Source organism: Anneissia japonica, unplaced genomic scaffold, assembly GCF_011630105.1.
Source record: "Anneissia japonica isolate Jap-2015-1 unplaced genomic scaffold, ASM1163010v1 scaffold1810_len1271414_cov176, whole genome shotgun sequence".
NCBI lineage: Eukaryota > Metazoa > Echinodermata > Crinoidea > Comatulida > Comatulidae > Anneissia > Anneissia japonica.
The window spans coordinates 675,377-694,051 of NW_022702449.1; the positions used below are offsets into that span (position 1 = coordinate 675,377).

Below are 18,675 nucleotides of genomic sequence, written 5' to 3' on the forward strand. Positions count from 1 at the left end.
GATTGTAACCAGTTTTAGATAGCTTGCTAGAAATACACTTTGCTTAAAAAATAGTAGTAAAGTGCTCTGGGCTTATTGATCACAAATGGACTGGTTTATAACTTGGTAGTGAGACACTTACCTTTCAATCCTAAGGTCTTTGGTTCAAATCCTGTAAAAATCAGAGTTCTTTCTAATGACTAAAACTCCACACCCTAAAGCCTCATTCATAAAGTGACTTGGTTTTGGCCAATTAAAAAAGAAGTAGTTTATCGTCTTAATGTTTGGAAAAAAGAAGAGAATAGCACTTTTTTCTTAGTCTGAGATGGCAAATCTAAGATGGTCAATGGGAAACAGCTACTAGAACTACATTCTCACTTTTACCAAGTAGACACATTGAAACAATTAAAAGAAGCACTAGACATGATACATACCACAGAGTATGTATCCCCAACCACGAGCGATCAAGAGAGGAATTTCACTGATGTGTGAGTTAGACAGTTTTTGTACAATTCGTAAAATAAAGGAAATAAAAAATTTGGTGAGGCAGAGAAAAAGGATGTGTGAGGGGGATGACAAACTAGTACTTTTTTAAAATTTGGTGTTAAATAGGGAGTTGTTATAACAACTCCCTGATTTCAATATAAAGCATCCCATACTGTATTGCAAAGCTATTCACTGTTGGATAACAAACTGAATAAAATAAATAAATCTCATCATTAACAGAATATCAACTTTATTATCTTAAATGTATTGTACGAACCATTCTAAAAAAACCTTATTCTCCTAAATCTATGGAGCTGTAAATGCATTGGTGTGCCTTAGAATCCTTTTTCTTGTCTATGACTTAGACATTACTGTAGGTGTGTTTAAATGCTCTGTAAATCGTCCCACTTACAGATAAATACCTTAATGCGCTTATTCTTTTTTTGTGTTGTTGTACTCTAATGAAGAACAACGTTCACTTGAGAGTGGGCGCAAGCTAGCCTGTACATTATGTATGTTTGATAAACTGAGGTTTATTTTAATAGGCATATTTTATATTATTTTCATATTATGAAGAATTCAATTTTATCAACATGCCATTAAACGTTAACATCACTTGCGCAACAACAAATATTGTCATGAAATATGCAAGCGTTTAGTATCAAAGCACAAACAATTCTACTGTTCTACTTTTCTGGAAGTCTTAATGCAATACATAAGAGGAAAATTGACCCACTTGAGCAGAAACTGAATGCCAACTAGACTGACAATCCATCAAGACTAAACTACTACTGTACAAAACACTACACCTAAGTCTCCTACGGCAAAACTACAAAAACATAAAAGTTTATGAAAGTCCTATTTCTAGGTCGAGGCTTACTTACTATACTCAACCTATCTTTCCTCTTCCAACATCTCCAAGCTTTTACACCTACGCTTGTATCATTCACTTTAAGAAAGAAACGTAAATCATGGAACAATGTTAAACTGTCAAAACTAGGGAAACATTGCCCTAGCGACTATAAAAAACAAAAAAAATCAAATGGAATGACAGATGCTGTGACGCAAGAGAGAGTAATAACAATACATTGTTAATTATTACTGCACTAAGGGTTATAGCACTTGCTGGCCGGTGGATACATTAAATCAGTTCATCGCATCTCTTCCCACATCATTTTATTCAAGTTCAATAAAGCTCTGAGAGTGCTTATAACTCTCCGGGGAGAGCATGATGATATAGGAGGGTTGGGACATGAAGTGGTTTAGAATGTCAATGTTACTTGGTAAAACAAGGAAATTCATTGAATTTTATTACTTTATGAGCAATAAAATGGTAATAATTTGCAATGACGTTATTAAATAATGATTTCAAATTTCATTTTTACATATTTAAAAAGAATGTCTTGTAAATTATATTAAAACATAACCTATCAACAATCTTCAGTACATATAGGCTGGCTATAAAACAATTAGTTACTTTGGAATACTTTTTGATCCCAATTCACTTGGTTCTAAGTGGGAATATTGCTATAGTTTTTTAAAGTGGAATATTTATCACCTCTATAGTGAGAAATTGTTTGCCACTGGAAGGAACAAAATATACCATAAAATCGACCTACAGTATGTCCTAAAAATGACTTTAAAGGACCTGGTAAAGGTTTAGTTCTAATGATAATTGTTCATTCATAAAATATGTTGTACTACTCTACTAAGTTTCACAATCTATATAAACATGGACCCTGTAGAAATATACTTTCTATATCAATATTGATAAAAAATGGTAATTATTAACTAATTTGACCTACAGAAAGATAGAGTTAGTATTAACTTGTTTTGCTTTTATAGAAGATACAGATACAAAACGCATGATTATTAATAATAATATCTCATTTCATACTTGATAACAAACAAGGACTTGAAGAGATATGAAGGACAACAAATGATGTGGATAGTTTACAAAAATAACTGGTCCACGAACCAACCAACATTTTTTTTGTACTGCAAATCCTTGAATTTAAACACCGCAGCACTTATAACATTTTTGGAAGCTTCGGTGCACGGCACTTATTCGAGAGCGGCGCTTATACATTGCATTTAAAACCCTGTTTCTCAAAGTGTTTCATTACACGCAGGGTAATATATATTCAGTGACATTCAGTTTGGAAACTCCCTCTACTAATAGAGTTCTGAGTATGAACACAACCAAATAAGTTCCAATTATTGGATTAGAACGTAGTATCCTGGGTCTGAAAAGTAAGCACATTATCTTCAATGCTGTAGCTCCAACCGAGTCAATGTAATCAGAGCGGGGATGCCCATGCCGCCAAACTAAACTATCACCATTTCAGAATGGGGTGCTTACACCTCACAACTAAACTATTAACATTGAAGTGGCCTACATCAGATTTCTTTTTTTATTATCTCTATAAAATACAATCTTGAATAATGTGTTTAGTATATCCAATTCATCCTGAATATTATTCTAGGCAAAAGGAAAACAATCTAACGTAAAAGAACAATAAAATCGAATGAAGGGACCGTTATTCTTTGAAAATCGTAAAATAATATTTCTATTATCCGAGAGTACTGAAGTGGAAATTAAAGTTATTCCTTCCTACAACTAAGAATGCTATCTAGTGTGTGATTCTAAAATTATTAAATCTATTTTAGGATTTAAAAACTTCCAAAGTACACAAATGGCAATGCCATGCCGGAACAACAACCATCCATAGTCGATCAAGGAAGCACTATTTCTATTTTATTGTTTATGTTATTTATATTATGTTTATACAGTAGTATCTTTCTTTGGACAAAAGATAGCATCCCACATTCACCACTAAAACCACAAGTAATAGTCGTGCCCAAACCCAAACAAACAAGCAGAATTCCAAGTGAAGCAAAAAGGGAAAAACTTTAAATCACATACCAACAGAATAATGGGCATACAAAGGTTAAAAAAAAACAAATACATGAAAAAAAATCATCAGAAGACACATTAGATTATGAAAACAGGTAGCCGGGGTGTCCTCGAGAGACAGAGAGAGAGACAATAGGTTATTAGTCGGTTTATCCAGTTTTAGTATTCACGAAGTAGAGTAGACTGTACACCTGCCAAAGATTGGAATGGAATTAGTTGAAAGAAGAAGATAGTAGTAATTCTTTGAGTATGAGTTACATCTATTTAACTGGGATTTTATTACAACTATTAAAAATAAAATCCAACATTTTCCAAATTTACTACCTTGCACTTTCCATAACAAATTCCATTGCAATGATAGTATCATACCTCATTAAGTATTACATTTGTAATTACTGTTCTATAGCGTTGTGTTGAGCAATGTTTAACTACCATATGTATATCACAGACCGTAATAGATCTATGGCTACAGTCACACTAGAGTTTCAAGCCTGGCTTGACTCACTGCGGGTGAGATTTTCGTAATGTGACCGCATCTGCACCGACTCGCGCCTGGCGTGACCTCGATCTCAATCTACCTATCTCGATCACGGCTCAACACCCATATTGACCCTGGATTGACCCTGGTGTGACCGAGATTGACATTTCCTCATTGGCTGTCGACCAATCACAGTCGATGACGCCGTTGCGTTTAGAAGTTCTTGAATTAAAAACCCGCGAGTTCTTCATGTGTGTTCAATCAAGACGCAATCATTACATTTCATAAAACTTAATTCAAATTTTAATTAATAATAATGCGATTGATTTGGAGCGACCAGGATACTGCTTACCTGGTAGATTTGTGGGGCCAACCCGAGCTGAGAGACCGGATAGAAAATAAAAAAACAAACAACAAAACGGGAATTTTTGGCGTGCTTGCTGACAGATTAGCCAGTCTCGGACATGAGAAGAGAACGACGCCCCAAATTCAAACAAAAGTGAAGGCATTGCGAGCCCAATACAAGCTGATAAAAGATCAGTTGAAGAAGAGTGGTTCGGGCACGTCTGGTGTAAAATCTTTGATTGCGATCCACCCAATCACACGCGCGTATATCGAATCCTGTGAAACAGAGTTGGCGAAACTCTCTCTTTACGGCACTGCTGTTTCGACTTTCATAATTTAGAGGTCAATCCAACTAGTGTGACCGACCCAGAATTTCGAGACTGGCTTGAAGTCTCACCCGCGGTGAGTCAAGCCAGGCTTGAGACGCTAGTGTGACCGTAGCCTAAATAATACTAACCATCTAGTAGATATGACCTTGTGAAATGACAGGTTTGAGCCATCAAAGTATAATTACCATTAACACAATAATCAAGGACACTACCATCTATAATATTGCATTCACAGCTAAATTGCTATAATGATACCCGATCCATTACAGACCACATTTACTGTAGGTTATGTTTGTACTTGTGTTTATATTCATGTATAGTTTGTTAAATGAGCAGATTGCTATAACAAGAATGTTTTTCTTAAAAGGTTCACAATTATGTTCTGATGGCCTCCCATGTAATGTTTATATATTGTGTTGTGCAGGTATTCAACTTGTGTGTGAAATAATTTGCTGTAGCCTTGTACAGTATTCCTTTACTTTCAATGCTGTGTAGCAATTCACTAGCCTACAGTTTTATATTCTCATTTTTTTAAATTTATTAATTTTGGATGAAAGTCAGAAAGCTGGCTATGTGTGAATCCACGGGTAGATCCAGATAAAAACTCTGGGTAAGGCCACACAATGTTCAAAGCACTGAGTAGGGGAAGGTAAGGTAGGGTAGGGGTATGGTGGTTTGTTTAGAAACGCTCAACCATAGACATTGATAAATGGAATTTAAATAAAAAAATTAGCTGGTTTGGAATATTGTTCCCCTTTTTCTCCTTAATTTCTTCCTTTTTTTCTTTGTGGGGTGGTAGCCCCCATGACCCTGGATCCGCCCCTGACATTTACTTGTTTTGATCATCACAGCGTGTGTTTATATATTTTCAAGATTCAACATTTTAGACTATCAAACTGCACAGTGTATCTGTCATTTATTTCCAAGTATTCTATTTCCCAATAAACATTTATGCATGATAATACATAGCAATCACAACCATCAAGTATTTCTTAGATACTACAGGTCATACTGACTTTTCAACCCTATTTTAGTATGTTTGTATACCACCACATTTACGCCCATACCGTCCTTTTTCTAACACACTGTATCAGATCATGACCATAATATTCATAGCATTCATATTTCCTTGTGGAACATTGTAATATATACCACTCTCCTAGTTCCGGCATTATTTTCAATTTCATTCATATTTGTAAAACTCGGCCACCCACTAACCTGTAAATGACTTGAAAATGTACAGTAGAAAATATAAGTATCGATACCTACTATATCTACAGTAGGCATACTGTGCCATTATACCATAAACATAGTCATATTTTTGCAGTTTTCATTTCTGATTTTATGATTGTATGTTTACATAAATCTCTGTAAATATCAAGATTAATTAATTTAATTACTAAACTCACTACCGATCATATAAATCATAACATGTTGCTGGTATCACTGCTGATACAGTATCAAATATTGATTACCGAAATCAAATGTAAATACAGTGCGAATAACAACATAAATGAGCATGGGAACATACACACATAGCTCATAATGGTTCTCAGGTAGCAGTATGTACCCATTCATTTAAAAAATACTTTTCAATATTGATTTACAGTAGGCATATTGTACCTGTAAAATCTGATATCATTACATACAAACAAGTGATGTTGATGTTCATAACAAAATTACAGGAATGAGAGAAAAATATCATTGGGACTCTCAATTAGTCATATGTTCGGATAGAAATTGCTCATATAACACCGGTGGCGTCCAGCTTTTGATTTCGAATATTTTTTGTGTGTACAGTAGCAGAAAGTGTTTATGCACTTTTTGTTTTGCGAAATGACATTTTCAGTCAGAAAATCATGTGATGCATCTTTATTTTTCAACACCAAAGTAATTAAAGTAAAACACTAGCTCATCCTTATTGTCTAACCTGACAGTGACAGGCTGACAGACATCGAGTCTGACTCTAGATGTGAACAGAAGGAGTAAACAGCGCTAAGATTAAAAGTAAGATAATTGGCATACTACACACATCTACACGTGCATGACGTGCCGCGCTAGTATGGTACATACAGTACATGACATTAAGCAACATTACTCCTCATTGTACAAACTTGTGTAAGCGCGAAAGCGATCTACAAGAGAGGCAGAATGGGGGGAGTGGCGAAATATGCGGAAAGAAGCCTGACTCGTACTTAAGCCAGCTGCATGAACAACGATGTACATGTAACATTGTATGTGTGCACACGTACGTTTTTGGCCCAAAACATTTTATAACAACTTGACTTTGGCTGTTTTTAAAACGATTTTCTGGACTTTTTTCAAGCCTCTTAGTTTTTACAGAGCCTAGGCCTTGCAGAAGGCTGAGCCAGTAATTCTAGGCAAATAATTTGTGTTGCATTTTTATTGCGATGCATTTGTAGAAGTGCTTCGCAATTAGTTTAAAACGCGTCGCATTTTATGATGTGATAGTGGGTAAATTGAATGCTGTTGGCATCTACATTCTCCCGACAGATGGCCCACCATCATTGTTGCCCGACAGATGGGCAACACCGATCTCAAACCTGAGGTAAAAAATATTTAGATTATGTCACCTGTAGATGCCCGAAAACGGCTTTCTCAAGCCACAATGTTTTTTCCCAAATTTTATTGAAACTTCCTAACAGTTGGGCTGCGTGTCCCAAACAGCTGCCCCACATAATGATGCTACTCATGAAAAAAAATATTAACTATATATAGCATTGACTCCACCCTGCAGAATTTTTTTGACAATTTTACTTTGAACACCAAGACTGAGGCTAGTTTTCTATTGCCATAACATTATCGTGCGCTGTATTATATATAGAACAATGTTTGAAAAACGTATGTCAAAAAACTAGTGAGAAAATCGCCATATTATGGTGACCCGTTGACAAAAATTTGGCAAACTGGTAGGGCAGATTGTACAATGACATTTTTGGAAACTCCCGGAATATAATCAGCTTAAAAATCGGGTGAAGCTGAAAAATGTAGGCATACAGTGTCATCCCAGTTACACCTCAACTGAAAAATCATCTTGATTACTACAGGTGCAGTAAGCACTCCGATACATAGTAATTACCTGTATGCATTATTGAACTGTGTCCTAATATGCTTATCATGTATAGGATACGATGCTATGTGCAAATCAGATGGAATGAAGATAAGAAGAGCACACAATATTTGCCATTGTAATCGGATTATAAAGGCAATACTTTTGAAATACAATCGCAATCCAGACATGTTACACTTAATTCAAAAATATTCCTATTCATAATTGCATTTACCAGGATAAAGAAGAATTGCAATACGTTCGTTGATTCACAATTATAAATAGTGACATAGGCAATTACTGTATTGTAAAGGTTATGGTGTATATTCCCCTCTTTATGTCCACACATTTTGCCATACTGAGACCAGCTGAGGCATGACCCTAATAGCTATTCAATGGAGTATTGCCAGGCAAAGGCTTTTAAAGAAACCAGTTCATGCATGTAAAACCAAATTCCAGAGACACCCAGATTCAGATTTGCAAACTCAAGCAAAGCTAAGCTAAATACAGGAATTTCACTAAATTTTACTTTTTCCATTTCCTTCGCATCCAACAGCAAGTACACTCACCAATTACTGGATTGATGATGCTTTATAAACCTCTCTAGACTCTATGAGGCTTAGGGAGTGGAGTTGTCTTTAGTGGTGAGAAAAAGTACTGCTGTCAAAGGAATTGAACCTAGGATCCTGAGAAATTGAAGTCATGTATCAGATAATCACAAAAATGTAACTGATGTGTGGCATAATTGTCATCACAACAAATGTTTTTTCTGAATTTCTCAACATCAACAAGTACGCTTGTGAAACGATGCTCCACAAGTCTTGTACACAAATGTAGCTTGTGTTGAAGTCAACTTGGTGTCCCAAAAAAAAATTTATCTCTGAAATTGACATGCTATGTGTGTGCTATATCCAATATAAAAAAAAAAACAAATGTATATAAGAGCACGATTGAGATCTGCGAAAATTAAGGCAGCCCTGCGTCAATATAATAAGTGTGGTTGGGCTCATAGCGACATTTAAGTGAACAGCAGGACCATGGAGCTATGATGTTGAATAGCTTCATGGTCCAACTAAAAAGGTTGGCCAAGGCCCTCACAACATATTACTGCATGCCTAATTAACATCATGACTTTCATTCAGAAGAAAAATCATATAATATTCTGACATTAATAATCATTGTTATTATTAATATTATTTGATTATCATATTACTACCAAGCCTATAGTGGCAATTAATGGTAAAGGCAGGAAATAACCTATGACTTTCAACTTGGCTAAAATGCACTCAGGTGTGGACTAACCTATTCAATTGAGGTGAGAACATAATATATAATGTTAATATTATTATTCTCATATTATTATTATTATTATTATTATTATTATTATTATTATTATTATTAAATTTAATCATCATTTTATAATCAAACCTATATTTATTAAGGAAAATATTAAGATGAGGTGAGGCAATATAGTAGTAATATTTATCAACAATAAGTGGAAGCTTGCTGGAACAATACAGTACTGTACACCTAAATATAGATAGATCTGTACTTAAACTTAAGAATACAAATTAAACACAAAGTATGTATGTGAAGTCTATATTATCACTAAATCAACATAACTAAGAGAACAGCTAAAGCAAACATTCCTTAGAAATTACTATGGACATAAGATTATGAACACTTGAAAAGCAGATCAATGCAAATGAGGCAAAATTTTCAAGTACTGCATATGAGTACATCAGTAGAGATTGGGATTCAGTCCAATGTTCCAAACATCTCATTTCTTGCCATCATAGGTCCTTAAATTTGTACACTTTTTAATTTTTATAAAATAAAAACAAGTAAAATCCTGCCCAAGACTCAGTGTTCTTATATCTTTGCCTATTTCAGGCTCAAAATGTTCTTATTTTTACACACTTTTCAAACATAGAAAATTAATATTGTACTGCAGCATATTACTGTATTATGGAAGGTATCATAGTAACACCTACTTTAAATAAGGTACAAGATTTGTTGGTTTTTCAATTTTTTTTAAAACTGCATTTGACATTTTACCTTGCAGCCTCAAATTGTTTTTAATTTTTAAGCAATTTCAGCCTCAGTGTTCTTATAAACTGTGTTCTTATAAAAAAAAATGTAGATTCTTAAATTGATACTCTAAGAATTCATAGTTTAAAGTCTATAATAAATTAGCAAAATCTCACCTGAATTTGAAAATGAAATTTTTCAGGGTTTTTTTTTTAGGGACAATATAATTTAGGAAGAAAATAACTTAGAGAAGAAAAATGGAAATTAACCTAGTCCAACATGTATTAGGATTTCAGCTTGCATGAAAAGAATGACATAAAAACATAGTATGGGATTTTTTATAGGATTTTCCTAAATCTTGCAATTTGTTTAAAAGGATTTGTATATTTCCAATTGCTAAAATAAAAATACTATAGCATTCCTGAAGGATTTAACTGTGAATTCTACAGGATTCTTATAGGACTCCTAAAATCATGTAGGAATTTTTCTAATTAGTTACAAGGCATGAAAGGCATCATCACTTAACATTGAACTATTTGGTTCAAGTGTAATTAACATTCTATTATATGGCCAAGGTTTTAATTAATACATTTGGTGATGATACAAACAATCATATATATACAACTTTTCAATGTAAGAACTGTACTGTACTGTTAACTAGCATATTACAATATCTTATGATACAGTATTATAGTACAGTACTGCAAGTAAACCCAGAGTCCAAGGTTATTTCAGAACAACTTTAATGATTAAAATTGACAATCCTGAAAAATAGTGATAATATAAATATTGATATTATTTTTTTCAATGCAAGCATTGTACTTTAGTAAACACTTAATTGAAATCAGCATATTGACGATAGTTCACAAGCATATTACACTGTAAATCTTATGATAGGTGAACCACGAGTCCAAGGCTGATGCTGAACAACACAAGGATTAAAATAATAATCCTGAAAAATGCCGTCAGGAGATTTAAATGACGACAATTAATTAATCTGCTAATTTGGATTTGTTAGCAACAGAGATATAAATCATACAGTAGTACGACTCAAAATAAAAGGAATAAATTACAATAGACTTCAGGCATTTCCTGTTTTAAGTAATTTATTCTTTTACATTTTGGCTTACCGTGTCTATCCGTCCCTCTGGAACTAAACGACCAATAGGTTTATCTTTCACAGGCTGTAGAAAAAACAAGGAAAGCAATAGAGTTACAGATAATATATCTTCTTCAAGCTCTAATTGTCAATACTTGTACTGTGTAGAAAGCACTGTTGAAGACTAATCTGGTCTGGGTTGAATTCCACACATATATTTGAACTACCACACTAAGGCCAGCGGTGGCTCCAGAAATTTGTCGACATGAGGTCCAACATGTCAGACGGAGGGGTCCGAACCAAGGGGCAGACTAGAGCCTTGGCCTGGGTCCCCGAAAACAATCCCTCGTAGGTTCATGGGGAGAGTTTTTATGGCTTAGTATGGACAAAATTGTGCATTTAGACCACAATATTAGGGACTATCATCAATCAAAATAACAATAGGCAAATTATTATTTTTTATTTTATTTTTTGATCCAATGCCCTAATCATGACGTCAATGACCAGTTGTCCAAGATTGTCTGACATGGGGAAAAATGCCCCCCTGCCCTCACTGGCACCACCATTGACTGAGGCCTGAAGGCCTTCTAATCTCCCCAGTCCCCTTCCCCATCATCACCCAAGAACAAATCATTCTTTGAAAAAAACAAAAGAGATCATAATCTCTCTGCCACCCTCCCATGGTCATATGGAAATAGCTGATGATCACAGGTATACAATGTTAAATCTTTATAATTTCCATTGACTGGGTTGAATCACCCTACTCTAGGTTAGCGAATGCAATACCAAGTGTGAGTGAGACTTAAGTATCATGCTTGAGACACGCTTGGCTTGAGCGTTCAGAATGAAATCATGCTAATTTTCAATCATTTCATTTACGGAGTGGTTTAATGAACTGAATAGAAACACAAAAAGCTCTACAAGACTAATTAACAGGCAAACGTCATTCATTAGTACTGTCGACAGGCTCCTGGGTACTGCAGATTTCATGCAGAATTGAATCTAATCTAATATGAAATCTAACTAGTATTTATAATAATATGCCAATAAACATTCACCACACAATCGTAAAACCTCAAACTGGGCTTAATCTCGAGAAGAAGCCCATCTCGAATTGAAGCCTTCTCTTCAGTTTGCAAAATTAGCCTTGAAAACTAGCCCAAGATAGTATAGGCTTCTTTTCGAAATAGTACAGTACATAAACACAAATTTGAAATACTGTACTGTAAACAAAATAAATTAACACACTGCATGATACAAAGGCATTATTGAAATTAATGCTCTCACTTATTTAAAGAAGGAATATGAAATACAAGGTAGATTCGTGTTGATATTAACAGGATAAGTACTGTATGTTGATAATAATAATAATAATAATAATAATAATAATAATGATAATAATAATAATAATAATAACAATAATAATAATAACAATAATAATAACAATAATAACAATAACAATAATAATAATAATAATAATAATAAATGCTATTCTAAAACAGGATATGATATTAAGGCAAAATACCCATCTTCCTCCTTCTCAATTACCTAACTTGTATATCTGGCATCATTATTGTATTTTAGCACTTCATATACAGTACAACTGCACTGTGGTAGCTTTAAGCAGACCTGACCATGATGTCTGTTTAGTAGGCCAGTTCTGTTGGACACACCCATCCTTTAGAGAGCAAAAAGCACTCAAGGAGAAATTCGGAAAGAAACAAAGTCAAATTCTTACAGATGAGTAGATTTTATAAATGTAATTATATTTTTTGTGAACTTATTTGGATTTCGTACTTGGGCAGATACCTTCTGTATTCATGCTACAATGTGCAAACTCCAAAGGCTCTATTGATCCGATAGGCAAGTACAAAAGGTTGAATATTGACTACACTAGGATATGCTGAACTATAGGCCATGTTTACAATAGTCATTCATAAACAGCACGGAAATAATAGATTCCAAAAGTATCATTGAGAAAAATAATGATTGAAACACATTCTATACAGTAATCAATCCATCAGAATAAAAGACCTGAAAAATTTAGAAGATTATGAATATACAGTAGGTCTACAAATAATGAATGTTTATGTATGGGGTAGAATATTTCATGAGGTGAAAGGTTGAATAGAACATCCAATCTTTCACCAAATGAAATATTCTACCCCATTGTACGAATAAGGAAGATTCATTATTTGTTTTATAAAACACCTACAGTAGCTGTATCTCTACGATCGCCTGCATGTTTTCTTCGAATAAAAGGACCCACCTTCCTTTCAAAGGCCAGCATAAAACCGGCCTAGGGTCTAGGAGCAGCTTAGCTCAGTCGGCTAATCTGGTGGTAGCTGCTGTGCGCGCGCTGAACCGTGGAGATCTCTAGGTCCCCGGTTCAATTCCCATCGCTGCCTCTCCTTGTGTTTCAGCTAGAGGGCTGAAATACAAGTTACTAGCGCACCGTCTTTCGGATGAGACGTTTAAGCCGTTGGTCCTGTGTGCATTATGGCCCATGTGCACGTTGAAGAACGCAGTGCACTCTTCGGAAAAGAGTAGGGGATTGTCTCCCGGTGTACTGCCCAAATGACTGTCTTCAAATGAAAAAATTACATTTCAATGATCGTTGACTAGGTACTCAATTAACCATGGAATTTTCATTTTACATGAATCTCATGTAACCTGTTTTCAACCAATCAAATTAATAAAATATATACATGTATATACATGTGTTAAAATACAACAAAAGTGACTCCAAATAGAGAAAGTGAGGCCACATTTACTCAACGTTTCGACTTTATTAAGTCATCATCAGGAATACATGTGTTGTATTGGATAATACATGACCCTAACATTTATTACTATAGACTTGTTTTACAAGCATTAAAAAAAAAAAAATTCAATTCAAATTTATTTTTGTCCTGTTTAGTGTTATCATACCTGTTGTTACAAAAAAAAGAAAAAAAATATGAAATCCTAACAAATCATTTTTATTCCTATGAGCCCCATAATAAAATCCCCCAATGAGAAATCTTTCCAGTCTTATTTACTACTGTTTACAACACATTTTATATGGCCACCTTGAGAAAGAACTAAGGGCACCCTCTACTAATGTTTTTTTCTTACATACAATCTGTTTTCTTCAATAAAATATTTTTAAATAAATATAATATAACATAATATTATATAATATAATATAATATTTTTAAATATTTTTTTTTCACTTATACTTTGACACAAGCATTTTTCTAAATGAGAAAACACTTACATTTTTCTGTCACTTTTCTGATTATCCATTAAAAATTTTGGGGTCGTTCACAATATAATAAACATTTTCACAAGCATACAAACAGTACACTGGGAGAGGGGAGAGAGTGAAAAATTTGTACACACATACATATAAAATATAAAATACTTTTATGTAATAAAGTACTTTACTTTAGTTTACTACACAAAAAGAATGGAGAATGGTTTTGCAAAATCAACATTTTTTGTGTACGCGTTCAGAGGGGAGGGAGGGGGTATCGAAAAAGACTATTGTTTGTACACTTGCGAAAAGGTTGATAATTGTGAATGACCCCTTTGGTTAAAACAGGGTATCACTATGTATACTTGTCGGCGTACATCATAGTGGTATCAGTATTCCTCCAGGACCCCAATTGTTGTACCAAAAATAATAATTTGCCTATCTAAAACAAGTTATTTTAAATTGCCAATCATTTATATTGTGGTCTAAAAGCTAAATTTGGCCATACCAATCCTGTCAACCCTAATTTAACAATAAAGGTTTAAATAACAATAAAAACAAAAAACAATTCTCCTTGATTTTGTATTAAAGCCAACCTAATCAATAAGGTCATGGACACAGTAGTACAACAAGAAGACAATGCTCAAGTATAACAATACAAAGCATGGTGAGGTTACAGGAAAAAATTAATTAAAAGGCTCTATATTCCTAATTTTTACTATATTAAAACATTTTAAATACAAAAATTGTGAAACACTCCAAAGAAGATGCTTTATTTTAATATAGTGCATTGTTAATAGTGCATTTGGAAGAGGCTCAGAGGAATGCTGGTGAACGCTTCCTCAGTTTTGACTGTCTGAAATTGTGAACCTTCTCTAACAGTTACGATTAAAACACTACTGAAAGTGGTGGAGCTAGGATATACCTTTAGGGGAAGGGGTGGGGTAAAAGCTGTCTGGGTGTCATGGTTTCCGACCAAGACTTGTAGGGTTGGGGTATGTGTTGTTAGACGTGTTTGTGGTGGAATTGTTAAAATTCTGACAAATCGCAGGTGGACGGGATGTTTTCTGACCGTGAACATAATCCTTTCCACGTGCCTCCTTACATTCACCCACTCCCCTCCTCCAACTGATACCGTTCAATCTAATCAATACATAAATACAACAAAATTATGAAGAAAATCAAACATTATCCATGTGAAAACCAAAATAAAAACTCCCAAAAATATTCGTTTTTTAATGACTACCAATTAATTAGAAACCCGAGAATGGTTTGCATGGCGGTTGACCACAGGCCTACAGTACAACCACCTGTATTTACTTCTCTGCTGCAGGTCCCAAAAAAAGAAGCACAACTTAATCTTGGCCCTTGGCTACTTACTTAACAGTATGTTTTGCGCGTTTACCAATTAATTTTATGCTACATTTTGACACGGTTCCCAAACATGTTGCTTAAGGCTACCATATCATTATTCGATGGTGGTAGGCCCTCAAATCTAAATGCTACCTACCTCCAGGTAAAGTGCTGGGACATATCCGACACTGTTGTCACTTTCAGCACGGGCCGCCCACCAGCGGTCGTCTACTTTACTTGTTACTTCGAACAAGTCGCCCTTTTTGAAACTTAGAACATCATCACGTTCTTTCTCGTAGTCGAACTTCGCTTTAAAACACGCCATCAAATCTTGACGTTACAATTCACCAAACGATTCAACAATAGGTATATATCATTTCCAAGTTATGGCAAATCCGAAGGTAAAATTAGGTTCCAATCCGGAAATGCTTCACTGCGAAACCATGTAGTTAGCAACCAAAACCATACGCTCTCAATCACGTTTAGCACTCACGATCGACTGGCCTAATGTTTTGAAATTAACAGGTTAGGATCAGCCAGCTTATCACCACTGTGGTGGTGGCCGTAAGGTATGTATAGAGGGCGGGCTATAATATTAGCCCTTTAAATTTTACTAAATAGAGATGCATAAAAAAATTCATAAATGTATTATTTCATCATTTTTTATTTTATTTATTGCTTTTATATATGCTTGCTTATATAATTTTGTCTTAATGTTCATCATCATTATTGTTTTTAAAAATTTATTATGTTTATTATATTTTTTACATCATGTTTATAATTCTAATTCTGAGGTACCGTATATGCTTGTGTATAAGACGAGGCTTCAAATAGCAAATTATGGCCGAAACCAGGCCGTAGTCTTATACGCGCGACATACAAATTTTAGATTTTTAAAATCATGTTCGTCCTTGTGTCCGTAACTACTACAGCAATGAAGCTTGTAAAAATTTAGTAGGTCTATGAATGAACGAAATTTTAAATACGGAGAAGTAAGCTTTTAATGAACATTTAAAGTCTCATAAACGTACTGGTATTATTTTAAAGATTAACCATGCATTTGGCACCGTTTTTAGCCAGCTAGATGCAGTATCAAGACCATAAAAAGCAGCAAAAAAATATTAATTTAGACAGTGAAGCGGGGCGGGGGGGGAGGTCGTCTTAATATGCCTGACATACAAAAATCGTCCAAAATCTTCTCAAACTTATACGTGAGTATGGTAGGCTGAAAGTTTTCAAGCATTCAGAAATATAAATATCTTTAAAAAATGAATAGAATAAAATTTTTTTTTATCGTTAATAAACCAACCACAATGGATATTAACTTACTGCGAGATTTCGTCGATGTTATCAACATGAATTTGTCAGGCTATGTGAGCTAGATAAAGCCTCAATATTTAAAAATATGCAAAGTTGAACAGTTGAGTTTGGTCTTAAAAATAACAATGGACCTTTCTAAGGTGTCAAACCAAACAAATCAATCAGAACTGGGCCAGGAATATGGGCATGTCTCACAAACACACAATGTTGCCCCTGTTTGCATAATGTTTTTACCGTCATTTTGTGGGACCCAATACTCAAAGAGCAGGGCTTAATAGCGGAAAAGATTCATTGAGGACGATTCCATTCTTTTTAGGGAGGATTTTTTTTTTTTAAACGCAGCTGAAATTTAAATACACGTCTCCCTCCAAATAAAGATCACTTTTGGGACCGGGGTTCCATGGTCTTTAGCAGCTTTGGTCTCTAATTAGAATAATAAAGATAAACGACATTTGTTAATATGGGACCATAGAAAAGTGGCCTTTAATTGGGTGTGATCTTTAATTGGAGGGGTCTTTATTTATCTATTGATTTATTTATTAAACCATATTTCATGAGGGTAGCCCATCCAGCAAAAGCTGATCATTTGGTCATTAAATGCAATAAAATACTATGAAACAGGTAAAAAACCGCATAAAAAGATTAACCGATAGGAGACGACCTGTAAAACATTTATGAACCTGGGTTTTATAAGGTTTTCTGTGTTGATACGAAAATACACTGATAAAATAATTTCTCATGTCTTTTATTACAAACTTGTGTCTAATCCAGATATACAAATATAAAAGCAATTCCACAATATACTTTATAAATGAATACTCGTAAGGCAAGACTTATTTTTTATACCTTGTTCACTGACTGCCAATAACGGTGATTTTCAATAAAAATTTATTTTTGGCCATTTGCCCCCCCCCCACTATGAAAAAAAGGGAAATTTTTTAAAAAGATATAATTCTACATTTATTTTTATTAAGCCCTCCACTCCCCTAAAGTCTCCAAAAATAAGATCCAGTATGTATATTTCTTTCTCAATTAAATAAATTTTAAAGCATTTATCAATCTCATTACTACACTGTTTAACTCATTTATATAATTTTATTTTTACACCTTTGGTTTTGGCAAATCACTTTGCTAAAAAAGAAAACAAAATGAGGCATGTCGTGGCGAAATGGTTAAGTTGTCACACAGGCCAGTATTGAGTAAATGAGCTATAAAATATTGGAGCTCAAAAAAGTGCCTAAAAATCAAAATTTGTTTTCATTATAGATAAACTGTTTAATGTCTTATTACCATGTACCAAAGTATTAGTTCTGGAAGTGGTCAACAAATTGTTTATTTAATGTTATTTTGATAGTTCATTCTATTAAAAAATGTATGCACAAATAACCTTGAAAGGCAATTACTCAAAATCATGTTTATCTTGATTCTAAGAGTACGGTATTTTCACTTTCCAATAACTTAGGTTTGAAATGTCCAATTTAAATGAATGACCCCTCATTTTAAAGATCACATACTCAGGTATCTGAAAATACCAATAACTTGAATTTCAATTTTTGCTACAACTTAGCCATTTTGCCATAAAATGCCTTAAATTTTATTATATATTTTTTCTGCCTTCCTCTGACAGTCTTTAAAAAAACTCTGTTCGTGAAACAAGGTATACAAAAAGTCCCGCCTAATAACTTTGAATATTTTCATAAAAGATAATAGTTCTTTATAAAAAAAACATCTATTTTTTCATCTGAAGTTAATTTGATAACTTTGAACCCTTGGTTCTTTTGAGTACTGGGAGAGGCAGCATTTTGACAACAATCACAACTTCCCTATAAATAAGGGACCAGCCTAGAGAAGAGAATCTCATTTCCTTAATATAATGGTCCCTTAATAATAGAGTTTGGGTCCAATTTTTAAACAACAGAATGTATTCCATCAGGGAAGGAAATGGTGATCCTTTAGGAAACCGGTTCGAGGGTATTGATGGTCCAATTTAGAAATTTCACTGTATTATAAATTATACTAAAAGACTTTTG

The 18,675-nt window shown here is 34.1% G+C and overlaps 1 protein-coding gene across 6 annotated transcripts in view; it reads right to left on the bottom strand.

Moving 5' to 3' along the window:
* The window catches only part of LOC117103879 (cytokinesis protein 3-like), a 56,218-nt gene extending 40,372 nt beyond the window's left edge, over positions 1-15,846 (bottom strand). For all 6 annotated transcript variants that reach the window (XM_033244498.1, XM_033244495.1, XM_033244497.1 and 3 more), the window contains exons 1-2: positions 15,483-15,846; positions 10,766-10,819 (exon numbers count right to left, since the gene is read on the bottom strand). In XM_033244498.1, the coding sequence (XP_033100389.1) occupies positions 10,766-10,819; positions 15,483-15,650 (222 nt within the window). In that variant the 5' untranslated portion in view covers positions 15,651-15,846. The remainder of the gene's footprint in view (positions 1-10,765; positions 10,820-15,482) is intronic.
* Between the last annotated feature and the right edge of the window lie 2,829 nt (positions 15,847-18,675).